This window comes from Myxine glutinosa, chromosome 4 (assembly GCF_964187855.1).
Source record: "Myxine glutinosa chromosome 4, kmMyxGlut1.1, whole genome shotgun sequence".
Taxonomy (NCBI): domain Eukaryota; kingdom Metazoa; phylum Chordata; class Myxini; order Myxiniformes; family Myxinidae; genus Myxine; species Myxine glutinosa.
The window spans coordinates 111,731,076-111,755,583 of NC_136264.1; the positions used below are offsets into that span (position 1 = coordinate 111,731,076).

The following is a 24,508-nucleotide window of genomic DNA, read 5'->3' on the forward strand; positions in this document are numbered from 1 at the left end:
CATCGTTTTCACAGTCCGTTCCACACAAGCAAAGGTCGGTCAAATTGATTGGCAAATCGAATTGGTCGAATGGTCGATCAAATCGAATTCGATGAATCGAATCGAATCGAATCGATCGAATTGGTCGAATGGTCGATCGAAACGATTGGTCGAATGGTCGAATTGGTCGAATGGAATTGGTCGATTGGTCGAATTGGTCGAATCGAATTGGTCGGAATTGGCAAATGTAAACATTGATTTTCAGATTTTCCATGTAATAACGTTTCCAAAAATGTATAGGTTTGCTAATCTACCATGATTTTGAACGAAAAAACATCGTGAACCTGACGACCACTGCTTTGTCACAAAATTTTAATTCTTCGGAATTTGATAATGGCACTGGTCCAAAATGGATACTATTGCTCACTTTATGTGGGATCCCAGTTCATTTATTCTTCTTTTTCCCCTTGCCTTCCTGATTGAAGTAGGGACGGCCTGCTTAACATCACCTTTTGCATAAGTACGGTGCCCTCTACATGGCTACATGCTATCTTGTTAAGGAAATGAAGCCATTATATTCGGGTACGACTGTTATTTATTTTTTCTCCAGCTTCGAGAAACATCTTCCTGAGACCGAGCAATTGCACTCTACCCTCCAGTGCTTGAATCAGGCAGTCCACTACCATTTCATGTCATCGCCCCATCCCTACACACAATATTGTGAAGGCACTGGGCCTCTGAAGACCGAAGCGCTCACCAGGTTGGAATGCGTCAAATATGTCCCCACTTCTGCTGTTAATTTGCTCACGTGTTAGCAACAGAGTCACACAGCCATGCCGAATCTACATGCAAGGATTTCCGCATTCCCCAATGTCCACAACACAGGTTCTCCTTTACAGGAAGAATTTAATAACCAGAACAACTTCTGGAAGAACAGGGGGAGAAAGGAAGGGAGCACGGCCGCAAGCAGAGAAACAACTGATACCAATAAATAAATAAATAATAATATTCCTTGCGCCCACAGTGTCAGTGATCATCTTATGTATTTAACTTAAAGGACCCACTCACTCTCGGGTGGCAGGACAGATGAGATGAGACACAAAAGAAACCTGCAGCTTGAGCGTTCCGGCTCGCAACTAAAACCTCCAGCCAAAATGCTCCAAAGCTCAAGCGACTCGAAGCGCTCGTCCACTTGTCTGGCACCACAGCTCACCACAAACAGCAGGAACCCGTACCAAGAGAGCTTCAGTAACAAAGTGCTGGTGTACAGCTGAACAAGGAACTGAGCCAAGGGGAAGAGTATAAAGAGGAGTGAGAGGAGAGAGGAGAGAGGAGAGAGGAGAGAGGAGAGAGGAGAGAGGAGAGAGGAGAGAGGGGAGAGGGGAGAGGGGAGAGGGGAGAGAGGAGAGAGGAGAGAGGAGAGAGGAGAGAGGGGAGAGAGAGGAGAGAGGAGAGAGGAGAGAGGAGAGAGAGACAGTCCGAGTCCAGGGTGCAGAGAGAGCAGTTTCCGCTCTTCACGATCCTGAAATCAGCTTTACGACTGTGCCGTCAGACGGTGACACCCCGGAAATGGAAATAAACCAGTGGTCACGGTTTCGGGTTAAAACGAGGAAAGTTTGCACGTCCGTATGTAACAGATCCTTTCATAGTTTCTCTCGGGTCGGCGCTATTGGCCGCCCGGCACATGCTGATTGGCCGCCCTCCAGTGCACTGCCCTTCCCCCTCACTTTGGAGTACCTAGTTTTGGAGGCTTCCATCCCATTCGACTTCCTGGTTTCACAGGTGCACTCCCACCCTTCACAATGTCGGGTCCATGCGGCTGCCATTTATTATAAAAGGAAAACTTACAATGGGGAAAACCACAATAAGCGCCAAGGTGGGGATATGGGTGCATAGACACAAACAGTTTGGGATGGAAGAAGCAAGGGAGCTTCCTAAAACAACCATGACACTGCCTCATTAATCTTACTATAATTCACCAAATGTCCGTCTGTCCGTCTGTCTGTCTGTCTGTCCGTCCGTTCGAAGGTACCGCAAAAACGGCTGAACCGATCGCAACGACATTTTGGGTGGGTATTCCTGGGACCCCCTGGCGTAAAATAGGCTATATTGTTTTTCCAATTTCAGGTTTGGTCTTCAGGTTTGCAGGTCCGTATGTAACAGATCCTTTCATAGTTTCTCTCGGGTCGGCGCTATTGGCCGCCCGGCACATGCTGATTGGCCGCCCTCCAGTGCACTGCCCTTCCCCCTCACTTTGGAGTACCTAGTTTTGGAGGCTTCCATCCCATTCGACTTCCTGGTTTCACAGGTGCACTCCCACCCTTCACAATGTCGGGTCCATGCAGCTGCCATTTATTATAAAAGGAAAACTTACAATGGGGAAAACCACAATAAGCGCCAAGGTGGGGATATGGGTGCATAGACACAAACAGTTTGGGATGGAAGAAGCAAGGGAGCTTCCTAAAACAACCATGACACTGCCTCATTAATCTTACTATAATTCACCAAATGTCCGTCTGTCCGTCTGTCTGTCTGTCTGTCTGTCCGTCCGTTCGAAGGTACCGCAAAAACGGCTGAACCGATCGCAACGACATTTTGGGTGGGTATTCCTGGGACCCCCTGGCGTAAAATAGGCTATATTGTTTTTCCAATTTCAGGTTTGGTCTCCAGCCTAACGTTATTTGGACCAATCACAACGATTTGTTGTGTGTATTCCTGGAACCCCTGCAGTAAAATAGGCCAAATGCAAATCTTCCCATTTCAGGTTTGGTCTCCAGCCTAACGTTATTTTCCCACACCTCTGTATACGCTTCTTTTTCTTTCGACCTTACTGGTATAGATTAATAGAACAAACGTATATGGTTATTTCGTCATGTTTATGCGACAAAAACGTCTTCTTCTTCTTCTTCAAATTAAATGAACACCCTCTTAATTAACCCTCTTAATTACGTTTAGACTGCTGAGACCCCTCAGACCTTTGACGACCCTTTAATTCCCCCAAGACCCTTAAGACCACCAAGACCCCTGAAGACCAAAAATACCCTTAAAGACCCTGAAGACCCCAAGGACCCAAAATACCCTGAAGACTCAAAACACCCTGAAGACCCCAAAGACCCTTAAATACCCTTTAGATCCAAAGGGCCCCAAATACCCCCAAATAACTAAAACACCCTGAAGACCCAAATAGACCCCAAAATACCCCGATGACCCAAAACACCCTAAATACCCAAAAGACCCAGAATACCCAAAAGACCTGGAATACCCAAAAGACCCCAAAGACCCAAAAGACCCCAAACACCCTGAAGACCCAAAACAACCTGAAGACCCCAAAGACCCTTAAATACCCTTTAGACCCAAAGGACCCTTAAACACCCCCCAAATAACCAAAATACCCCAAAGACTCTTAAAGACTCAGAGGAAACAAAAGACCCTTAATACCCAAAAGCCCCTGAAGACACCAAAGACCCAAAAGACCCCAAAGACTCTGAAGACCCAAAATACCCTTAAAGGCCCAGAGGATCCAAAATACCCTGAAGACCCAAATGGCCCTGAAGACCCAAAACACAATGAAGACCCAAAAGACACCGAAATGGTGAAAGATGCCTATCCCTCTGAAACGACGTGTGGTGAGGCACGCGGAGCACGCCGAGGCATGCTAGTTACAGTAATTACACACACTTAGGCTGACAAACACTTTGAAATAACTTGTGTAATATATTCCCAATTACCCCTAAGCCATATCCTTAACAATATTTTCAACCCCCATTAACCCCACCAAACTTAATCAACCCCGTTACATGAAGGTTGCTGTTTCTCTCTCTCTCTCTCTCTCTCTCTCTCTCTCTCTCTCTCTCTCTCTCTCTCTCTCTCTCTCTCTCTCTCTCTCTCTGTCTCTGTCTCTGTCTCTGTCTCTGTCTCTTTGTCTTTCTATTTATCTTTGTCTTTCTATTTCTCTTTCCCTGTCTCTCTCCCTGTCTCTCACCCTTTTCCTGTTCATTCATTCCTTTGCTTATTGCAACCAATTGTTCCCCCATTGTCAGTTTGTTGCTTTTTCTCCATGTCACCTCGTTCCTTTCACAAGCTTCGATCTTCTATGGAAAAAAAAAATACATGAAGCCCTGCAGCAATTATGACTGTACACATTACCGAATCTCATTTTGACCTTGGCCTGGGCCTGCTTAGCATTCTCATGTGAGCGTGAGGACGCAACATGTTGTGACACCATATTCAAATCCCATCGAATTAGCTTATTTGTCCATTGTCTGCTCATGTCTTTGTAATTTGTGCAAAAGCACACAGATTTGTCTTAACGTGTTTGTCCTATATGTGATGTATTATATGTTAGGTACCGGGTAATTATAAATAAATAAATAAGTGCATCCTTTCTCATCACCCTCCCCTTCCCACTTCCTCCATTGTGCATTCGTGAGCGTGCTTATTACCCTGGCCAGAGTAGAGGGTATTGCATTTGAGTCTGTTTGTTTGTCTGTTTGTTTGTCAGCACAGAAGAAATATGATTTTCTCTGCAACCGTTGGTCCGATCAACAGGAAATTTTCACCATAGGTGCAACTCCACCTGTATAATTTTTTAGTGATAATTATGACGTCATAGGTCACGTGGTTCGGCCGCCATCATGGAAAAACGAAAAAATTTGCACTTCTTTATCTCCGAAAGCGCTGAATAGAAAAAATTGAGACATGGCTCATTGTAAAGAACTCTCCATGGGGAATAAAATTTGTTAATGATGATGTCATAGGCGCCTCCATTATGACGTCATAATTCGACAAGTACAAAACTTCATCCGATCAAGATGAAATTTCTTAAGCGTCCTGTAAGCATAAATTTGTGGAGAGAAAAATATTGATGACGTCATAGGTCACGTGGTTCAGCCGCCATCTTGTAAAAACCGAAAAACGTTGCACCTCGATGTCTCCGAAAGTGCTGCATATAAAAAATTGAGACATGGCTCATTGTAACGAACTCTCCATGGGGAATAAAATATGTTAATGATGATGTCATAGGTGCTTCCATTATGACGTCATAATTCGACAAGTACAAAACTTCATCCGATCAAGATGAAATTTCTTGTGCATAATCTAGGAATAAATTAGTTTTATAAAAAAATAATGATGACGTCATCTGACACGTGGTTCGGCCGCCATATTTGTTATAATACATAAGCCTTAAAAAACACTGAAAATACATCCTGGCGAGGGTTTGCAATCTCTGATTTGCTCTTTTTCTTGTTCAACCTTGTGTCAATGTTCATTGAGGTCTTAGAAGCTTCAGGGACACAAGATCTTCACAGCATTCTATTTAGCCATTATACAGGCATTGCAGAGGTGATTATAGAAAGTAGTCCCCAGAATGCAGAGAGCAAGATATGCCCTTAACCTGGTTAGGTTCAAAGCAAACTCCCCACATTATTGGCTCATTCATCTAGGCCACCACCTTCATTGCCTTAGCTACAGGCCTGCCATTGGTCTGCTTGATGTACCTCGCAGGCTGGCAAGGCATTTCGAACTTCACTGCCAAGTTGAAATGGTTTTTAAAAAACAGCCGCGGACAGAGGTTTGCATCAACGAACAGAATTGAAAACTAGGCCACCAAGACGGACTCTGACGTTTAACAAGCTTGATCATTCTTGATGATCATTGATTCTGCAAATGGAGGCAAGGGTACATTTTGTATGTTACTGATCTGGTTGATCTAAATTCTAAAACGATGCATGCGTCTGATTTGTGAAACGAGAAGCTTTTCTTTATAATCTCGCACTCGTTCGACAACCCTGGAGCCACAATGACCATGCTCAAACAGACTCTACTGGTCTCCTTTCTGGGTCTGTTAATGACAGGAGTGGATGGAGAAGACAAAGCGAAAGAGTCATGCTCATCCGACACTTCCTTGGAATGTCAAGGTATGTTTAGAATTTGGTTTGTTGTTTTGTTTTGAAAATATAAAATTAAAAGGGAATTTGAAATGATGAATCGTTTTTTTTTTAACACTTGGAAGATCAATATTTCAGAGAGGGGGGATTTTAAAAGAATGTGAGCACAAAGTGAAATGAACGACATGTGATGGTGCAATTTCTCTGCAAGCCTTGAGAAAACAAGATTGTATTAGGACTTTTCTTTGTATTTTTTTTATTTTTTTCTATACAAGATCGAGGCTCATGTAAGAGCTAACATTCATCACAAAAAAAAACGGACACATAAAACATATAATAAGGGGAGCGGTCGACAAAATGGGGAGAGAGAGGGAAGCACACAAGCACAACAACAGAGAACAGGGACATCGGGAGATCTGTGCGAGGGAGAGGGCTTTGGGGGAGGAGCATGGGAAGAGCGGTTGGGGGGTAGGAGAGGTAAAAACAGATGGACATTGCTAGGACTTCCAGGAAAGAAGTTGGTATTTTAAAAAAGTGGATCTGGGGTGAATTAATGGTGGTAGAAAAGATCAAGGTTTTGTATGGGGGAACGTAAGAGATGGTGGTGAACAGCTGTTTTAAAGACCTGGAGGGAGGAGTGGGATTGAAGAGAGTGAGGGAGTTTGTTCCAGAGGCGGGAGTAAAGAGGAATGAAAGAGTGAAGGTGAGCAGAGAGTCTTGATTTTGGCAGTTTAACCATAAGAGGGTTGCTGGCAGATCTTGTGCGACCTGTAGGAATATTTGGGGGACAGAGCACAGAGAGAGCTGGGGGAGCTCGGCCGGGAAAGAGTCGGTGGAAGACAGAAAGACAACATATTTATGTCCTTGACTCAATTCAACAGTTTTTATTTCTGTACAAATGTATCCAAGTGGTAAATGATCAAAAGCCTCTTCTATGGTGTATGCACATGTGGAGCTGAAATAGAGTAACATGTCCATTGCAGAGCGGAATGGTTGCGCGCAGTGCGCTCACAGCTGTAAAGAGACCGATGGAGTTTGGGGCTGTACATGTGGACAAGGATACACAATGAGTTCTGATGGAAAGAGCTGCCATGGTAGGCTGAGGTTTATCATCTTAACCATAGTAGTTACCCTCACCAAATGAGAAGGTATTGCACTTGGGTTTGGTAGTTTGTCTGTCTGTGTCTGTCTGTCTGTCTGTACGTAATGTGCCAAGGCGCCACCTGATTGTAGCCAGTATTGCACGTTGTCTTTTTTCAAATGAGTACCTCTACAAACTATGTCCATTGTACAATTAGAATGTGGCGTGTCTGTAAAGAATGTACTGTTCAACTGTATACATAGTGAAGGCTCAAGGAAGAGCTAAATAGATAAGGATGCAACAGAACAAAAGGAACAGCAAAAAGAGTTGGGAGAGGGGAGTCGAGAAACAAACCGACAGCAGGGTTGAGGGACAAAACAAAGGGAGACTTCAACAAATAAGGAATGTGGGGATAAACTTCCATTTTGCCAGATCAGATCTTGAAATTGCAAGATCTCAGGAAGGAAAAATTGGAAGAAAAAGCTGGAAATTTGAAAAAGCTGGGCTTGGGTGTAGGTGTTCACAGGGGTAGAAAATATGGTTTTGGATGGGGGGAAGTGGGGTGGGTGATCTACTGAGATGGTGGTGAAGAATGAGATTGAAGAGAGTGTGGAAGTTGGTTCCATATACGGGAAAAAAGACAAACGAATGAGTGGACGTGAGCAGTAATTGTCACCAGAAGGGGGTTGCTGGTGGATTGTGTGCATCTTGCAGAAACCTGGGGGTGGGGGGGGGGGGGGGAGGGGCATGGAAAGAGGAGAGGGTGCAATACCAGAAAGGAGGCGTTAGAAGATAGAGACCACTGACTTGTCTGTGATGGGAAAGTTATAGACCCACCGTAGACTCAGTTTCATCACGGGATGTTGAAGGCCTTGGTTTCCATGGCATCAAGCTGAGCAAGGAGCCCAAAGGTGAGAGCAATACTCCGACAAGCTGCGGATGAAGGCTTTGTAGGTGTATTGGAGTTCAGGTGTGCCAAGGAAGGACTTTGCATGATGAAGGATGCCCAGTTGGGGGCTGGCTTTGGAAGTCAAGTTAGAAATGTTTTTTGTCGAATCAAGATCATGCCTGATCGTGAGAGCCAGGAGTTTGAATGACAGAACTTATTCAAGAGGATGTTAAGGAAGTAGATAGGGGGGTTTGCCAGATGATCCTTTCGCAGAAAGATAGTGAGATTGACATTTGTCAGGATTGAAAGCCATATTCCAAGTGTTTGACCAGCTCCAAGTGTTAGGACCTCCATCCATTGTTGAGCTTGCGATTTTATCAAGGATTGAAGAGAGGGAAGAGGTTGCACCCTGCCTGTCTGAAGGATGAGAGATGTCACGGCAAAGGGTAAAGACATCAGCGGATAGATAAAGGGGATTATCCAGAGAGTCAGAGAGATCATTGATGATCAGGAATAGGACTGGGCCAAGAGCACTGCCTTGGGGCACTCCAGCCTTGGCAGGGAGAGGAAAAGAAAGGGTTCCATTGACATCCATGCATTAGCTATGAGGGTACAGGAAGTAACCCAAGAGTAGAGTTGGCCTTGATTGCCCAAAGCAGAGTTTGAGAACAACTTGGGATGCCAGACCGTATCAAATCCCGGTCAATCGCTGAATTAACACCAGGGGGGTTGACTCAGCCTGTCATCCTTCTGAAGTCGGCAAATTGAGCACCAGTTCACTGGTAATTCCCTGTGTGTCGCAAGAGGCGACTCACAGCGCTGGCGGCAGGAAGGGCATCCGGCCATAAAACATTGCTTCAAAAAGGGGACCACAGTGCCCGAAAAAGGCCAACACCTGCTCTGCGGGGGGAGGGGGGGGGAGTTCAATGGCCTCGAAAGGTGGTCTCTTCATAGTATGATGATTTGTTGATTGTCTAGCACTGTCCTTGCAAATCACGTAGTGGTGAGGGTCCTCATGCACCGATGGAGCTAATGGAAGGTCATTTGCTATGATTGGATATGAGTAATTATTCAAATTAACGAACGCTGATCATTGACCCTTTTGAATTTCACAGGAGCAAATTAAGAATAAAAAGCAAACACAAGTTGATTCTATATGTGAGTGCAGACCAGAATGAGTGTTCATTTTGGAACCATGGCTGCACATTGGGCTGTGCCAACGAACCAGGTTCATTCCGCTGTCTCTGTCCCAGAGGATACCGACTGCTCCCCGATGGAAAAACATGTCACGGTGAGCTCTGTTTATGCAAGTCGAGTTGATACATATATCTCTAAATAGCCAAAGGTTTATTGCATTTACCTCTTGGGATCTCACGAGAATAGGAATTAAGTTTTACTGCAAAGTTGCAGACTCCCCCAAAAGCATGTGACCAGGCAGAACTGACATCAATTACACACCCCGACAATCTCATATTTATTCATTATACCCACCTCCCCATCCTCACCTGAACTTCACTGCCTCCATATAACAGATCAATATTTGTGTGTGTGCAAAACACTTCCTGTTAACTTGTTGTTTCTCATCTGGCCATCTCACTCTTAATTGTGCTGTTTCTTAAATGTTTTTTTAATGGAACCAAATGCTCAGAATATGTTCTGCATGATCAAAATGTGATGCAATTGATGAACAAATATAGTGCTCAGGAACAGAATAAACAATGGAAATGAGTAAACCACTTGGATAATGAAACCCGATCACCATGGAGACAATAAGTGATCAACTAATCACTTGGGAATTATTCAGAGCTGTTGCTGAAAAACATCTCAAACTAGGGACCTGCTGAGAATAAAAATAGCCACTTGTGATGTAATACCCTTAACCTAAAAGTGTGGAATAGAGGTGTGGGAGAGTTAAAGGCTCAGGTTGACTCAAAAAGGCACACAGAAGCCAACCAGTTGTGGATCCTCTTCTGTGTAACAGCAAAAATAGCACCTAATCGCATTTAAAGGGGCAAATGTGGCATGAGACATGTTCTCATTGGGCGAGTTATGATGTTATGAAGTCTTATCCCCACAATAACGTCAAACAAGGCATATCTGCACAAGATAGAGAGTATATATACATCATGACTTTACCCACCTCTCCTGCTTCACTTACTAACTGAGATATGGCCTTGACATGAGAGGGCTGAAGCATAAACTCAGTAAAAGGCACATCTATCGATACAACTCAAACTACATATACCACATACGTTTCATAAACCTGCCTCAATTACTTACTGAGATACAGACCAGAAACAAAAAAAAAAAGGAGCAATACCCCTGGCGCTCACCTGGTAGAATAAACAGTATACTGCACCGACTAAGGGTATTTTAAACCAATTTAAATGGTTGCTAGAAGACAGGGCAGCATGTCGAATCATACTAACATAATCATAAGACTTTAAACAAACAAACAAACAAAAAAACCTATTTGTGGGGAACCCCGCCTCCCCCAACCCCATATACTGTACCTCCTAAGACCCCATTTTTTCTAATGCCTTGAACAAACATTGCTACATCATGTGTGATTAAGGTTGTGGTGAAGTTTCATCAAAATTGTGTGTGTGGTGTTTCTGAGCAGAAAGCAAATACCTATTTTGGGGGGCAACCCACCCGTAAACCCCCAAAAGTGCAGATTTTTTTTAATGCCATGAACAAACAAACAAACATTGGTACATCACGGGTGGTGAAGGTTGTGGTCAAGTTTCTTCAAAATTGTGTGTGTAGTTTCAGAAAAGAAAGCAAATACCTATTTTGGGGGTCAAACCTGGACCCACCTTGACCCCCTACAGACCCCCTCAGACTTTGATTTTCTTAGTTCCTTGAACAAACTTCGCTACATCATGGGTGATGAAGGTTGTGGTCAGGTTTCATCGAAATAGTGTTTGTAGTTTCAGAGGAAAAAGCAAATCCTATTTTGGGGGGGTCAAACCTGGATCCACTTTGACCCCGGTAGACCCCCTTAAACTCCGATTTTTTTTTTATGTCGTGAACAAACTTTATTCACAACACAACAAATATCATTTGTGGCAAATCTGGTCACAATCCCATCAGCGGTTTCGGAGAAGGAGTTTCAAGTGGTCACGGACGGACGGATTGACGCACGGACGGACTGACGGACGGACAATGCGCCATCGCATAATGATCATCTTATTGCATAAGCTCCCCTGAACTTCGTTCCAGGTGAGCTAAAATTAACCAGACTAGAAAGCTTCTGAAAATGCAAAGCCCATCCGCATCCTCTTTGTATTTAGACTTCTTCTGTATGCAAAACCTGATGAAAGCAGCTAAAAAAAAATACAAAAAATTGATGATTTTAGGCAACCTTGACCTTTTGACCTCAAAAGCAATAGGTTTCAGTGACTCAATATGCAAACCTTGCTCAAATTTCAAGTCAATTGGATGAAAATTGACGATGTTATGCAACCTTGACCTTTGACCTTTTGATATAAAAACAATCGGTTTCAAGCATTTCATTGGTGAATAACCAATTCAGTGGCCCAACATGCAAATTCTGACAATTTCAGGTCAATTGGAAGAAAACTGACGATTTTATGTGACGTTAACCTTTGACCTTTTGACCAGATTATTAATTTGTATTCTGCATATTCTCATAATAAAGCTTTGTTGAAAACTTGATGACAAAAAGCTCAAATAGTAAATTAAAAATTCAGGTCAATTGGATGCAAATTCATAGGTCACGTGGTATGGCAGCCATCTTGGATTAAACGCAAATAATTTTTTTAATCTCTCGGAAACCGCTGAATGGAAAAATTTGAAACTTGGCACATTGTCAAGTACACCCAATGGGGAACAAAAGCATCATAATGATGACATCATCGGCGAAGTGGTATACCAGCCAAAAATGTTTTAATGGAATTCCTTATCCTAAAAATCTGAAATTGCATGCACATGATATATGACCCATTTGTATTGAAATATTAAATTTGTGATATATGTAACATGGTTTGGCAGCCATATTGGATTTAACCTAAAACCATAAAAAAAACATCTTCTCTCAAACCACCAAATTGATTGACTTGAAACTTTACGTATGTCATTGACTTGGCATTGCGATTAAAAGATGATCACAAAAACATCATTGGTCACATCGTGTTTTCAGCCATATTGGATTGAAGGAAAATATTAAATAAATATATCTCTGAAAATGCTTACCCTATCGATGTGAAATTTTACAAATATCTTCTAACACCACTGTTGCATATAGTTTGAAAATGATGATGTCGTAGGTCACGTGGTTTGGCAGCCATATTGGATAGAAAAACGAACCTTATCCGATCAACACGAAACTTCACAAACGTGATCTCCTACCCATACATATGCAGAGTGTGCATTTTTAAATGTCATATGTCACGTGGTGTGGCAGCCATATTAGCTAGAAAGCCGATATTTGTAAAAAAAAAAAATCCCTTCTCTGAAACCGCTTCACCGATCGATGTGAAACTTGTCATGGCTGGTGAAAGTGTGATACTTGAAAACAGCTGAAGGGATTTAAATCAAACTTGTTTATTTTTAGGACAGTGAACGAGGGCATCTACCCATTGTGGGACTATGCGGAAGCATATTGGTGACACAGTGACATTGCTCTAGTTTTCTTGTTATCATATGTTCATTAAAATGAGTACATCAAATTAAGAACATATTGTAGCGGTTACCGCTGGATGCACACAATCGCCTTGCACCGGCCAGAACACGGCCAGACGCGCCTCTCCCGGGCATGCCCGGACTCACTGTTCCCGGGCACGCCCGAACCTCCCGGGCACGCCCGGTCTCGTCTTTCCCGGGCATGCCCGCTCTCGCCTTTCCAGGGCTCGCCCAGAGCGTCCGGGCATGCCCGCTATCGCCTTTTCAGGGCTCGCCCAGAGCGTCCGGGCATGCCCGCTATCACCTTTCCAGGGCTCGCCCAGAGCGTCCGGGCATGCCCGCTATCGCCTTTCCAGGGCTCGCCCAGAGCGCCCGGGCACGCCCAGCCTCGACTTGCCAGGCCGCAGCCAAACACGCGCGGGCAGGTCCAGACTCGCCTTTCCAAGGCTCGCCCTTGACACCCGGGCATGCCCGGTATAGCTTTTGCCGGGCAAACTTCCCGACATAAATGTGTATATATATTGCTGCCCGATAAACGGGCTTGTCAGAATACCTGAGCTGTTTTGTTTCAATAAAGCAACTCGGACGAATTCCGTCTTTGGTCGCGTCAATTCTTTCGACTCGCGTTGGAGCGCAGTTCCTTCATTGGTGACCTACCGACATGGATACGGCAGTGACGCTTAAACTGCCTACCTTCTGGGAGGCTCACGCGGTTGTTTGGTTCGCTCAGGCGGACTCTCAGTTCGCCCTGCGAGGCATCACCGCGGACGACGCCCGCTTCCGCCATGTTGTGGCGGCGCTCGGTTCCGCCACCGCGGCCCGCGCCTTGAGCCTCCTCGAGCACCCGCCGGCTGCTGACAAATACGACGCGCTGAAGACACTCCTCCTCGACGCTTTCGCCCTCTCACCGGCAGCACGCGCACGGCGCCTGCTCGCTCTGCCCGAGCTCGGCGACACGCGCCCGTCAGAGCGCATGGACTATATGCTCTCGTTGCTCGGTGAGCACTCTCCGGATTTTCTGTTCCGCGAGCTGTTCCTTCACCAGCTGCCTCACCTGGTACGCCTCGCCCTGGCTGGCACGTTGATCACGGATTCCCGCGCCCTCGCCAGGGAAACCGACAAGATCTCCTCGGTGGGCCAGCACATCGGCGCGGTTACCTGGAGCCCGCCGTCATCCGAGGCGACGCCCACGACGCCCGAGTGCCCTGCGCGGTTGGAGGCCGAACTGCCGGTGCAACTGGCGGCCGCCACGCCGCACCGCCCGCTTCCGACACGACGGCCGGGGCCTCCACCTGACCGGGCGTGGTGTTATTACCACGCCAGGTTCAGACACAAGGCTCGGACGTGCCGGCCCCCGTGCACTTTCGGCAGGTCGGGAAACGGCCGGGCCGGCGTTCATTCCCAGCCATGAGCGCCGGCCACTCGGGCAACTTGCTGTTTATTCGGGACAAAGCATCTGGGCGGCGTTTCCTGTGTGACACCGGCGCCCACCTGAGCGTCATACCCGCCTCCGAGCAGGACAGGCGGGACGCCGTTTGCGGCCCCTCTTTGGTCGCTGCTAATGGCTCGGCCATACGCACTTTCGGCCCACGCGTCGTCACCCTCTGCTTCGGCAGCCAGCGTTTTCAATGGACTTTTGTGACCGCCTGCGTCCCCATGGCTTTGCTGGGCGCTGACTTCCTCTGCGCGCACGGGCTGCTGGTCGACGTCAAACGTCGTCCCCTTGTCAACGCCGAGACCTTCAGCTCCCTGGCGTGCACGATGAGCAGCTCCGCGCCGACCGAACTGGCGTGCGCCCTCCCGGCAGCGAATGAGTTCGCTCGCCTGCTCGCGGAATTCCCGGCCCTCCCGCGGCCGACGTTTTCGGCCGTCGTGGTGTGGCACGGGATCGAGCACCACATACCCACTACGGGCCCGCCGGTCTACGACAGGGCCCGCCGCCTCGACCCGGCCAAGCTCGCCGTGGCGAAGGCCGAGTTCGACGCGTTGGAGCACCTCGGCATCGTGCGGCGCTCCGATAGCGCATGGGCCTCGCCATTGCACATCGTGCCAAAGCCGGGGGGTGGATGGCGCCCGTGTGGCGACTACCGCCATCTCAACGACGCTACCACCCCCGACAGGTACCTGATCCCGCATATTCAGGACTTTTCCGCCCGTTTGGCGGGACGGGTCATCTTTTCGAAAATTGACCTGATACGGGGCTACCACCAGGTACCTGTCCGGGCGGCCGACGTCCCGAATACGGCCGTCATCACGCCGTTCGGCCTGTTCGAATTTTTGCGGATGCCGTTTGGCCTCAAGAACGCGGCCCAGGCGTTCCAGCGCTTGATGGACGGCGTGCTGCGCGACCTGCCGTTTCTTTTCGTCTATCTGGACGATATCCTCGTCGCCAGCACGTCCCGTGCCGAGCACCTCCTCCACCTCCGAACACTGTTCGGTCGCCTCAGCGAGCACGGCTTAATTGTCAACCCGGTCAAATGCCACTTCGGCGCGACGACCGTTGACTTTTTGGGCCACCGCATCACCAAGACCAGGGCCGTGCCGCTGCCGACCAAGGTCGAGGCCATCACCACGTTCCCGCGTCCCCGTTCCATCAAGGCCCTCCAAGAGTTCCTCGGCATGGTGAATTTTTATCACCGATTCGTGCCCCGCGCTGCTCAGCTCATGCGGCCCCTTTACGAGGCCCTCCGGGGCAAGCCGGCCAAGCATGACATTGTTTGGTCCGCGGCCATGGATGCGGCCTTCGCCAGCGCCAAACGGGCCCTCGCCGACGCAACGCTGCTGGCTCACCCGGTGCTCAACGCGCCCATCGCCCTCACTACGGACGCCTCCAACTACGCGGTGGGCGCCGTCCATGAGCAATGGGTGGACGGGGTTTGGCAGCCACTCGCTTTTTTCAGCCGGCAACTCCGGCCGAACGAGTTAAACTACAGCACGTTCGACCGCGAGCTGCTCGGGCTATTCCTGGCCGTTCGCCATTTCCGACACCTCCTGGAGGGCCGCCCGTTCACGGCTTTCGTCGACCACAAGCCGTTGGTCTACGCAATGGCTAAGGTCACGGAGCCGTGGTCGGCCCGCCAGCAGCGCCACCTCTCCGCCGTGTCGGAGTTCACCACGGACATCCGGCACGTCGCCGGCAAAGACAACGCCGTGGCCGACTGTCTTTCTCGGGCCAGCGCGAACGCGGTCCACCTCGGCGTGGACTTCGCGCTCATGGCGGCCGACCAGACCACTGACGCCTCGGTGCAGGCACTCCGTGCGGCGGACACGGGCCTCCGCCTGGCCGACATTCCCTTCGCGGGCACCGTCCTGCTCCGCGACATCTCCCAGGACCAGCCTCGCCCCATCGTGCCCGTTTCCTGGCAGCGCCGCATCTTCGCCTCCATCCACGGCCTTTCTCACCCGGGCCGGAAAGCTTCTCAGAAGCTGGTGTCGGCACGTTTCGTCTGGCACGGCCTTCGACGAAACATCCACGACTGGGCCAACGCCTGCACGGCCTGCAGGCGGGTCAAGGTCCACCGCCACACCCAGGCCCCGCTGGCACCTTTCGCCGTGCCTGAACGGCATTTCGACCACGTCCACGTGGACCTGGTGGGTCCCCTGCCCCCCTCGCGGGGGTTCACCCACCTGCTCACCATGGTGGACAGGACCACCAGGTGGCCGGAGGCTGTGCCCCTCGCCTCCACCACCACCGCCGACGTGGCGCAGGCGTTCGTCGCCACCTGGGTCGCGCGCTTCGGCGCACCAGCGGACATCTCGTCCGACCGCGGCCCACAGTTCACGTTTGAGCTTTGGGGCGCGGTCGCCCGTTCGTTGGGGGTCACGCTGCACCGCACCACGGCCTACCACCCCCAAGCCAACGGGTTGTGCGAGCGGTTTCACCGCTCCATGAAGGCCGCACTCATGGCCGGCCTTCAGGACGACGGTTGGGCCGACCGGCTGCCGTGGGTCCTTTTGGGCCTTCGCACGGCCCCCAAGGAAGACCTCCAGGCGTCCGCCGCCGAGCTCGTCTACGGCCAGCCGCTCCGCGTCCCGGGCGAATTCGTGCCCGACGCTACCAGTCCCTGGTCCGCCACTCGCCAGCGCTCGGACCTCCAGGAGGCCGCCCGACGATTTGCCCCCGTGCCGACGTCCCGCCATGGTGGCCCCCAGTCCTACGTCCCCCCGGCGCTTCGCACAGCGGAGTACGTCTTTGTGCGTCATGACGCGCACCGGGGGCCACTCCGGCCGCCGTACGACGGGCCCTTCCGGGTCCTGCGACGTGGCGACAAGTCTTTCATCGTCGACTTCGGCGGCCGGCCGGACCGGATTTCTGTGGACCGCCTCAAACCGGCGCACATGGACGTCGACCGACCACCACGGTTGGCCCTTCCTCCGCGGCGAGGCCGCCCCCCGTCCACAGTTCCCCCCGCTCGACCACCCACCACCACGTCGGTCCCCTCCCCACGACCCTCCAGGGGTCGCTTCGGCCGGGTCATCCGGACCCCCCTTAAATTGACCCTGCCGGTGCAGGTCGATTCTGGAGGGGCGTGTGTAGCGGTTACCGCTGGATGCACACAATCGCCTTGCACCGGCCAGAACACGGCCAGACGCGCCTCTCCTGGGCATGCCCGGACTCACTGTTCCCGGGCACGCCCGAACCTCCTGGGCACGCCCGGTCTCGTCTTTCCCGGGCATGCCCGCTCTCGCCTTTCCAGGGCTCGCCCAGAGCGTCCGGGCATGCCCGCTATCGCCTTTTCAGGGCTCGCCCAGAGCGTCCGGGCATGCCCGCTATCGCCTTTCCAGGGCTCGCCCAGAGCGTCCGGGCATGCCCGCTATCGCCTTTCCAGGGCTCGCCCAGAGCGCCCGGGCACGCCCAGCCTCGACTTGCCAGGCCGCAGCCAAACACGCCCGGGCAGGTCCAGACTCGCCTTTCCAAGGCTCGCCCTTGACACCCGGGCATGCCCGGTATAGCTTTTGCCGGGCAAACTTCCCGACATAAATGTGTATTATATTGCTGCCCGATAAACGGGCTTGTCAGAATACCTGAGCTGTTTTGTTTCAATAAAGCAACTCGGACGAATTCCGTCTTTGGTCGCGTCAATTCTTTCGACTCGCGTTGGAGCGCAGTTCCTTCAATATCCCACATACCATTAGTTTAACAAGTAAGAATGTTTACTTTTTTACAACAAGGCAATAAACAGAATCTCATAATGTACAAATTGTTTCTCAGTGCTCCGCGAAGATGCTGCAGAAGGAAATCATGAAAATGCTTTAAGAAAAAACAACCAACTGGACATTGCATCTCCAGGTCTTTCTTCCTTTTATCGACTCATTCAAGTTAACCCATTTGTTGTAAGATGACACAAAACAAGACCGAAAGTCTAACATCGGTGTAGCCGCGCTTGTTTGATACTTTAGTTGACGAGGATAGTATGACCTGGGTGGGGATACCAGTTAGCAAATAATGTAAGTATTAATATTTTTTTGCATCGAGACACTGGTTTATTCTATGTTTCGAGTCAACAATGAACCAACCATACACCGCTTCAATCTAGAAACTTTGCAATAATGACAAAGAGATTGCAGTGTTATGATTATAATTACTATATTATCTATCTATAATTCCAGTAATCTCTGTCTGTACGTTTGTACGTTTGTACGTTTGTCTGTGACCGCTGTTTCTCGACAACCACGGGTCCGATATACTTTAAACTTGCCAGGTATATTGCTGGGGACCCGAGGATGTGCCTTTTCAAGGTTTCATATTAATCGGACAATTACTTACCGAGCTATGTCCAAAAAACGATTCAACCAATCAGAGAGCAGCGAACGATCGCGTGTGCCGAACGTGGCGGGCACACTCTGCCTCGGATGGCACATTTGAGAGCGTATTCATTTATTTCACGTTTGCAAACTATGTTGGCGTTAAACTATGTTTTACAACTAATAAAAACGAATTTGCGAAACGAATCTATCTATAATTCCAGTAATCTCTGTCTGTACGTTTGTACGTTTGTACGTTTGTCTGTGACCGCTGTTTCTCGACAACCACGGGTCCGATATACTTTAAACTTGCCAGGTATATTGCTGGGGACCCGAGGATGTGCCTTTTCAAGGTTTCATATTAATCGGACAATTACTTACCGAGCTATGTCCAAAAAACGATTCAACCAATCAGAGAGCAGCGAACGATCGCGTGTGCCGAACGTGGCGGGCACACTCTGCCTCGGATGGCACATTTGAGAGCGTATTCATTTATTTCACGTTTGCAAACTATGTTGGCGTTAAACTATGTTTTACAACTAATAAAAACGAATTTGCGAAACGAATTTGCGATTCATTCGCTTTCCTGCGCGTTTGTGCACGCGATGGCGATTTCTTTACCAAACTCCGGAAGCCGTTCGCTTTGGACCAAACCATTTCATGTAAATAGTGGGGGGGGGATATAATTTTAGATATAGATATAGTACGGGCAATGCCCTAGTTAGTAATAACACTATTATTATTATTATTACAAAAGCAATACTACTGTATTAATAAACCTGGACTAATTTGTCCGAAGTGGATTAAAGGATGAGAAGTGAAGGCATGAAGCCTAAGGCCTATAAGTACTGTGTCGTTGGAAGACCCGTAACGCCGATGCTTTCGATATTTGATGGTCATTTTAACAATCGGTTTGTTTATGTTTCACACTGAATTAAAAACGTAAATATAGAGCATGGCGGTTGTGATATATGACTGGTTCGACGATATGTCCGGCCTGAACAGCACAGGAATCAAAATGGCGGTGTGTGAGTCAGCCGGCGTACCGCCGTAATGACATCACAGACCGAATCACATCACCCTGTCATGTGACCGTATCCTCAGCTCTGATTGGCGTACGTTTGAGGGGACATACTGTACATACATACGGACAGACAAACACTGTTCTCGACGACTTTGCCCGATGGGCTGCACCGTAAAAAAAATTCATGGCATCTGTGAAAAGTCAGCTTGGTTTTACAGGACGTTGCAGAGTTAGCACACTAACTTTAATTTGTCTATTCTGGGGTGATTCCTGACCCTACTATAAATTATCTGATTGGTGCTTCATGCATAGGCTGGTGTGGCCTAAAGTGTGCCGACCCTAACTAAGATGAACATTAGGCTGGGTATCCTGTCTGCCAGCAATAGCTGGTGTACATTAGAGATATTCCAAAGAGTCCTTTGTGAAGAATAGGTGGCTTATTTCCGGCAAACTGAACAAACTACAAATACCTGCCACCTTCAATCGAACATCCAGCCTGGCGAGCCGGTTCATCAAAGACCTGAGTGAAACTTCTCTCACACCTGACCTCACATAAAACTGTAATATTTGGAAGGATTAAAGAATAAAATGTCGTAGTAGCAGTAATAGTAGTAGAAGTTGTAGTAGTAGTATGGTAGTAGTTAGTAGGAGTAGTAGTAGTAGTTGAAGTAACGGTGGTAGTAGCAGTTGAAGTAGCAGTAGTAGTAGTAGCAGTTGTAGTAGCAGTTGCAGTAGGGGTAGTAGTAATACAAATAGTATTAGTTGGGTAGTAGTAGTAGTAGTAGTAGTTGAAGTATTGTGGTAGGAGTAATATAAGTAGTAGCAGTAGTAGTAGTAGTAGTAGTAGTTGTAGTAGAAGTAGTAGTAGCAGTTGTAGTAGCAGTAGTGGTAGTAGTAATATAAGTAGTAGTAGTAGTAGTAGTAGTAGTCGTAGTAGTTGAAGTAGCGGTAGTAGAAGTTGTAGTAGCAGTAGTGGTTGTAGTAATATAAGTCGTAGTAGTAGTAGTAGTTAGTAGAAGTAGTAGCAGTAGTTGAAGTAGCAGTGGTAGTAGCAGTTGAAGTAGCAGGAGTGGTTGTAGTAATATAAGTAGTAGTAGTAGTAGCAGTAGAAGTAGCAGTAATGTAGTAGTAGTGCGATGGTGGTGATGGTGAAGGTAGTGATGGTGATGGTGAAGGTAGTGATGGTGTATGAAGTGAACTTTATGTGGTGTCGTTCTCTGTTCACCGATGTCGCCACTCCTAAAACATAGAATGTAATTTGCTTTGATACAGGTGAGGGGTACACATACATGAAAGTAAACATGTTCTTCATTGGTCATGTGGATGCATTCATTGAGAATGTCCTATAAAAGCAATGAGAAGTCACTTTGGACATTATTTGAATAATACAGTAGTGATTTTATTCATATAGTAGTGAACATGATTTTTCAAACTGCACTGGCTCTTCGAATACTGATGCAAGAATGACATTTCTCTTCCCACTGTTTTGGGCAGAGATCAGAGGGACAATCACAAGTAATTGTGCGCTCGCATTTGCAGCTAGAACCTTCATTTCAATAGTGAATGCAGAGTGAATGAAAATGACTTTTGTGCTCTTTCTCCATCTAAAGGCAGGAACAAGATGTCTCTACTCATACTGAGAATAGAGTGAGGCTTTTACGAAATTTAATGTTGTGATCATTCTTTTTTTTTTAAACGCGTCGTCAGAAGGTAGAACCTAATACAACATTATAATGAATGATCAACATCTCAAAAAAATATAAATATAGTAAAACAAGCTAAAAGCTCGTGTTTTAAATGGTGTTTTAAATGTAAATTGGAGATGTTGTCAGGACCAGGAACATTGTGAGTTTTTGATGATTTTTGTTGCTTGTGCGTGTGATGGTGGTGTCAAGTTGGTAGCTGAGTTTGCGTCTTGTAATACATATTTCATCTTTTCTGGGTCCCATGTGACTTGTGTTTGCGTAATGGTCTATGAAGATGTTAGCTTGTTGTTTTCTTGGTACAACCAAGAAACCACCACGAAGAGGCGTCCCCGTTAGTTGCCGGAAACCTTGTTTTGTCTTGTTTCATGCATAAAATTGGCCTATATAACTTTTTTGTATTTGGTGAATATTTTGTTTTTATTTCCATTTTGGTCTCTAGATGTGTTTATGGTGATGACGATAGTTCGGTGATCTGACATCTAACCTGGAGGGAGGCATATCCATTGATACATTGGCATCAAGTTGTATTATCTAATTTTTTCTCCTTATCAGTGGTAAATATATTTGATAATTAAAGTAACCATGACTTGTGGATATAAATTTCCACCAGTACTAATTGACTACCCAACAATGGCGAGATCAGGAGAAAATTACAACAGAAATTACAAAAATACAAGTCAGGAGACGACGATGGTTCACGAGCGAGCGGTATTCAATGACAAAGGACGGACTATAACCGAAACAGGCCCGGACAGGCCAGGCCCGGAAATGTCAAAACGAAGGTTACTGACCATGAAATGAGATAGAAAATAATATATAATCAGTTATGAGGTTAGTTAGCTACACAATACCGAAAATTCGGTGAAAAATGAAATGAAAAAATAATAATAAATAAATAAAGTTAAGAATGAAAAAAAAATGAAAAATCGAGCTCCGTGGGGCTAGACACATGACATTGGCCTAACCAAATATCGAAACCCCTGTCAGATTCCACCAAACCCCTCCGAGAAGATGTATCTTGAACTCGATTACCCCCTAAAAAGACATCTTTTTCGGGCGTGGCTCCGCCCACAATGGGCGCAATACGCCCACTCGGCAGGACACAACCAGAGCATGATATCAACCTCCCACCCAAGTTTCATCAAGATCGGATGATATCATCGAGTAGTTATGCTGCGGACAGACAGACACACAGACACACATACAGCTGCACAGACACACAGACAGACGCACACACATGACGAATATAGTGGTCACTTGATAACTCGTGAACCAATTACCAACCACCTCAATCAGGCAAGGTGATGCACTCTGTACAATAGTGGTGTTCACATTATGTCCATCATTTTTATATGTCGGGTACTTAAGTTCTGGCGGCCATTTTCAACAAATGTTGATTATTGTTTATCAAGAATGGCAAATTGGCAAAGCAGTTATTTTTATTATTTATTTTTTTGTATACAAGATCGAAGCTCGTGTAAGAGCTAACATCAATCACAAAAAAACGGACACACAAAACATACAATAAAGGGAGCGGGAGGGAAGATGGGGGGAGAGAGGGAAGCACACAGCACAACAGCAGAGAACAGGGACATCGGGAGATCTGTGGGAGGGAGGGGGCTTGGGGGGAGGAGGCATGGGAAGGCGGGGGAGGGGGGGTTGACTGTAATGGATATAGTTACTATGCAGTATTACAGTTGACTGTAATAGAGACAATAGTCTCTTCGCACCATCATGAAATGTATCGTTATCGCCATGTCTAATATTGCCAAGTTTAACTTTGTTCCGCAACAACCCTGAGACATTTTTCTTGCCGAGTTGGTATCAGCGGTTATTGAAATTTTTTTCAAAATATAAAAATGACTTGTAAAATGTGGATACCATAAAGTACATGGCAGGGCTGCACGAGAGATTGAACAATAATGTCTTGCTGTTGCAGTTACCAATGACCTATCTAACGGAGAAGAATCTCTACTTACGACAACATCAAGCTATTTTGCTTCCTGCACCTTGGCTCATAGCAACTTTTGCCTGAATGGAGGGGCTTGTCTCCACTTTGCTCAGCTAAATTCCTTTTCTTGCAGGTATACGTGGAAGCTGCTGCATACCTTCATTTTGCCTCTTGCATGTCATTTCGATTGGGTAGTTCCATTTCAAATATCAGTTGAGATGTATTTTTTTTTTGTGATTTATGCATTCTATAATATCTAACTTTCCTGTCAATTCATTTTACTAGTTGTCCAGCTGGATTTGAAGGTGAACGATGTGAATTGGCTACACTAGAATGGTGGCAGCTCGAAGAGGAGGAAGGATTCCGACGCCATGATACTGGCTTTGTGGCTGCATTGATTATGGCAGCCATCTTGCTTCTTTCAGCTGTTGCTGCCACCTTGCGTTGCTGGTAAATGTTTAATTTTTACATAATAAAGCTGTTTCTTGTTTGCTTTTATTCGTGCTCATATCCACAGGGCCATAAGGCATAACTTGCACCAAATAGTCTTTCATATGTTTGTTGTGTGGCAGGAAAAGGGCCGAGTATCGTTTTCAGAAAGTTTCTCATGGAAGTGATTCTTACAGCAATCTTAGCTTTCGAAGCAACAGCAGCAGAAGCACCATCGGCATGAAGTTGAGATCATCGATGCATCAATGTTTTGATTAGAGCAAGATTCATAAAGATTTGAATTTAGATATTTTGATGCAATTTTTTTTAAAGTCCAAAATTAATGAAATTAGACCTGTTCTACTCATTCACCATGTTTTTGTCAACACTGAAAGCACCAAGTGAATCAAGTAAATTATGGGCCTTCATTTGCACAAGTAACAGCTTTGACATGTTTTGTGAAAATTTATAGAAACTCGTTTCATAATGTTTTTCAAAGGGGGGTTTCTAGAGATATTAATCCATTCGGCATAGAAAAGGTTTGTGTGCTTAATACGTTGAGTAATTGTTTATATGTGATTTATATGTCCAGCAATATATGGTCAGAGCTTGTTTTCATATTTTTTGGAATATGAGGTCTGTGTGTGCGTCCAGAGGTTTAGTAGCGCATTCTTTATAAATAGGAGTGGACAGTAGGTGGATTATTTGGTTTGGTGGGCCGGTAGGTAGGTTTTCTTTTTCTCTTGAAACAAACTTGTTCCGTTTCCTTTTGTTTTCCTGAATTTTTTTTCCACCTTCATGTTACACCTCATGTCTACTCAATCACTCGCCATGATAAAGTTGTGAGGGCACCTGTGCCATGTCAGACCCTTATCGAGAGAACTGCGACGTACATTGCCTTCAGAAAGTATTCACTTGACGTTCTTGACCTTTTTCACATTTTGTAGTGTTACAGCCAGAATTTAAAATGGATTAAATTCAATCTTTTTGTCACTCATCTACACATACTACCCCATAATGTCAAAGTGGAATTGTTTTTTTAGAAACTTTTTCAAATTAATTCAAAATTAAAAGCTGAAATGTCTTGAGTCAATAAGTATTCGACCCCTTTGCTATATGACACTCCAAATTGAACTCAGGTGTATCCAATTTTCCTTGATCATCCTTGA

The 24,508-nt window shown here is 46.8% G+C and overlaps 1 protein-coding gene across 2 annotated transcripts; it reads left to right on the plus strand.

The window, feature by feature from the left end:
* The first annotated feature begins 5,537 nt into the window (after positions 1-5,537).
* On the plus strand, positions 5,538-23,990 carry LOC137426240 (uncharacterized). Of its 2 annotated transcripts, XM_078776279.1 has the most exons (7): positions 5,556-5,897; positions 6,851-6,961; positions 9,006-9,128; positions 17,697-17,774; positions 22,899-23,043; positions 23,196-23,360; positions 23,483-23,990. In XM_078776279.1, the coding sequence occupies exons 1-7, from the start codon at positions 5,780-5,782 to the stop codon at positions 23,616-23,618; spliced, it is 876 nt and encodes a 291-aa protein (XP_078632405.1). In that variant the 5' UTR covers positions 5,556-5,779; the 3' UTR covers positions 23,619-23,990. The 2 variants fall into 2 exon arrangements, with proteins under 2 accessions (XP_078632406.1, XP_078632405.1); XM_078776280.1 differs by lacking the exon at positions 17,697-17,774 and having other exon boundaries at positions 5,538-5,897.
* The last annotated feature ends 518 nt before the right edge of the window (positions 23,991-24,508 follow it).

Bases quoted from the DNA above. Each gene is read 5' to 3' on its own strand.
- LOC137426240 (XM_078776279.1), top strand. From the start codon at position 5,780: ATGACCATGCTCAAACAGACTCTACTGGTCTCCTTTCTGGGTCTGTTA. The intron at 6,962-9,005 runs GTAGGCTGAGGT...ATGTGAGTGCAG, and splicing joins TGATGGAAAGAGCTGCCATG to ACCAGAATGAGTGTTCATTT. The intron at 23,044-23,195 runs GTATACGTGGAA...TCATTTTACTAG, and splicing joins CTAAATTCCTTTTCTTGCAG to TTGTCCAGCTGGATTTGAAG.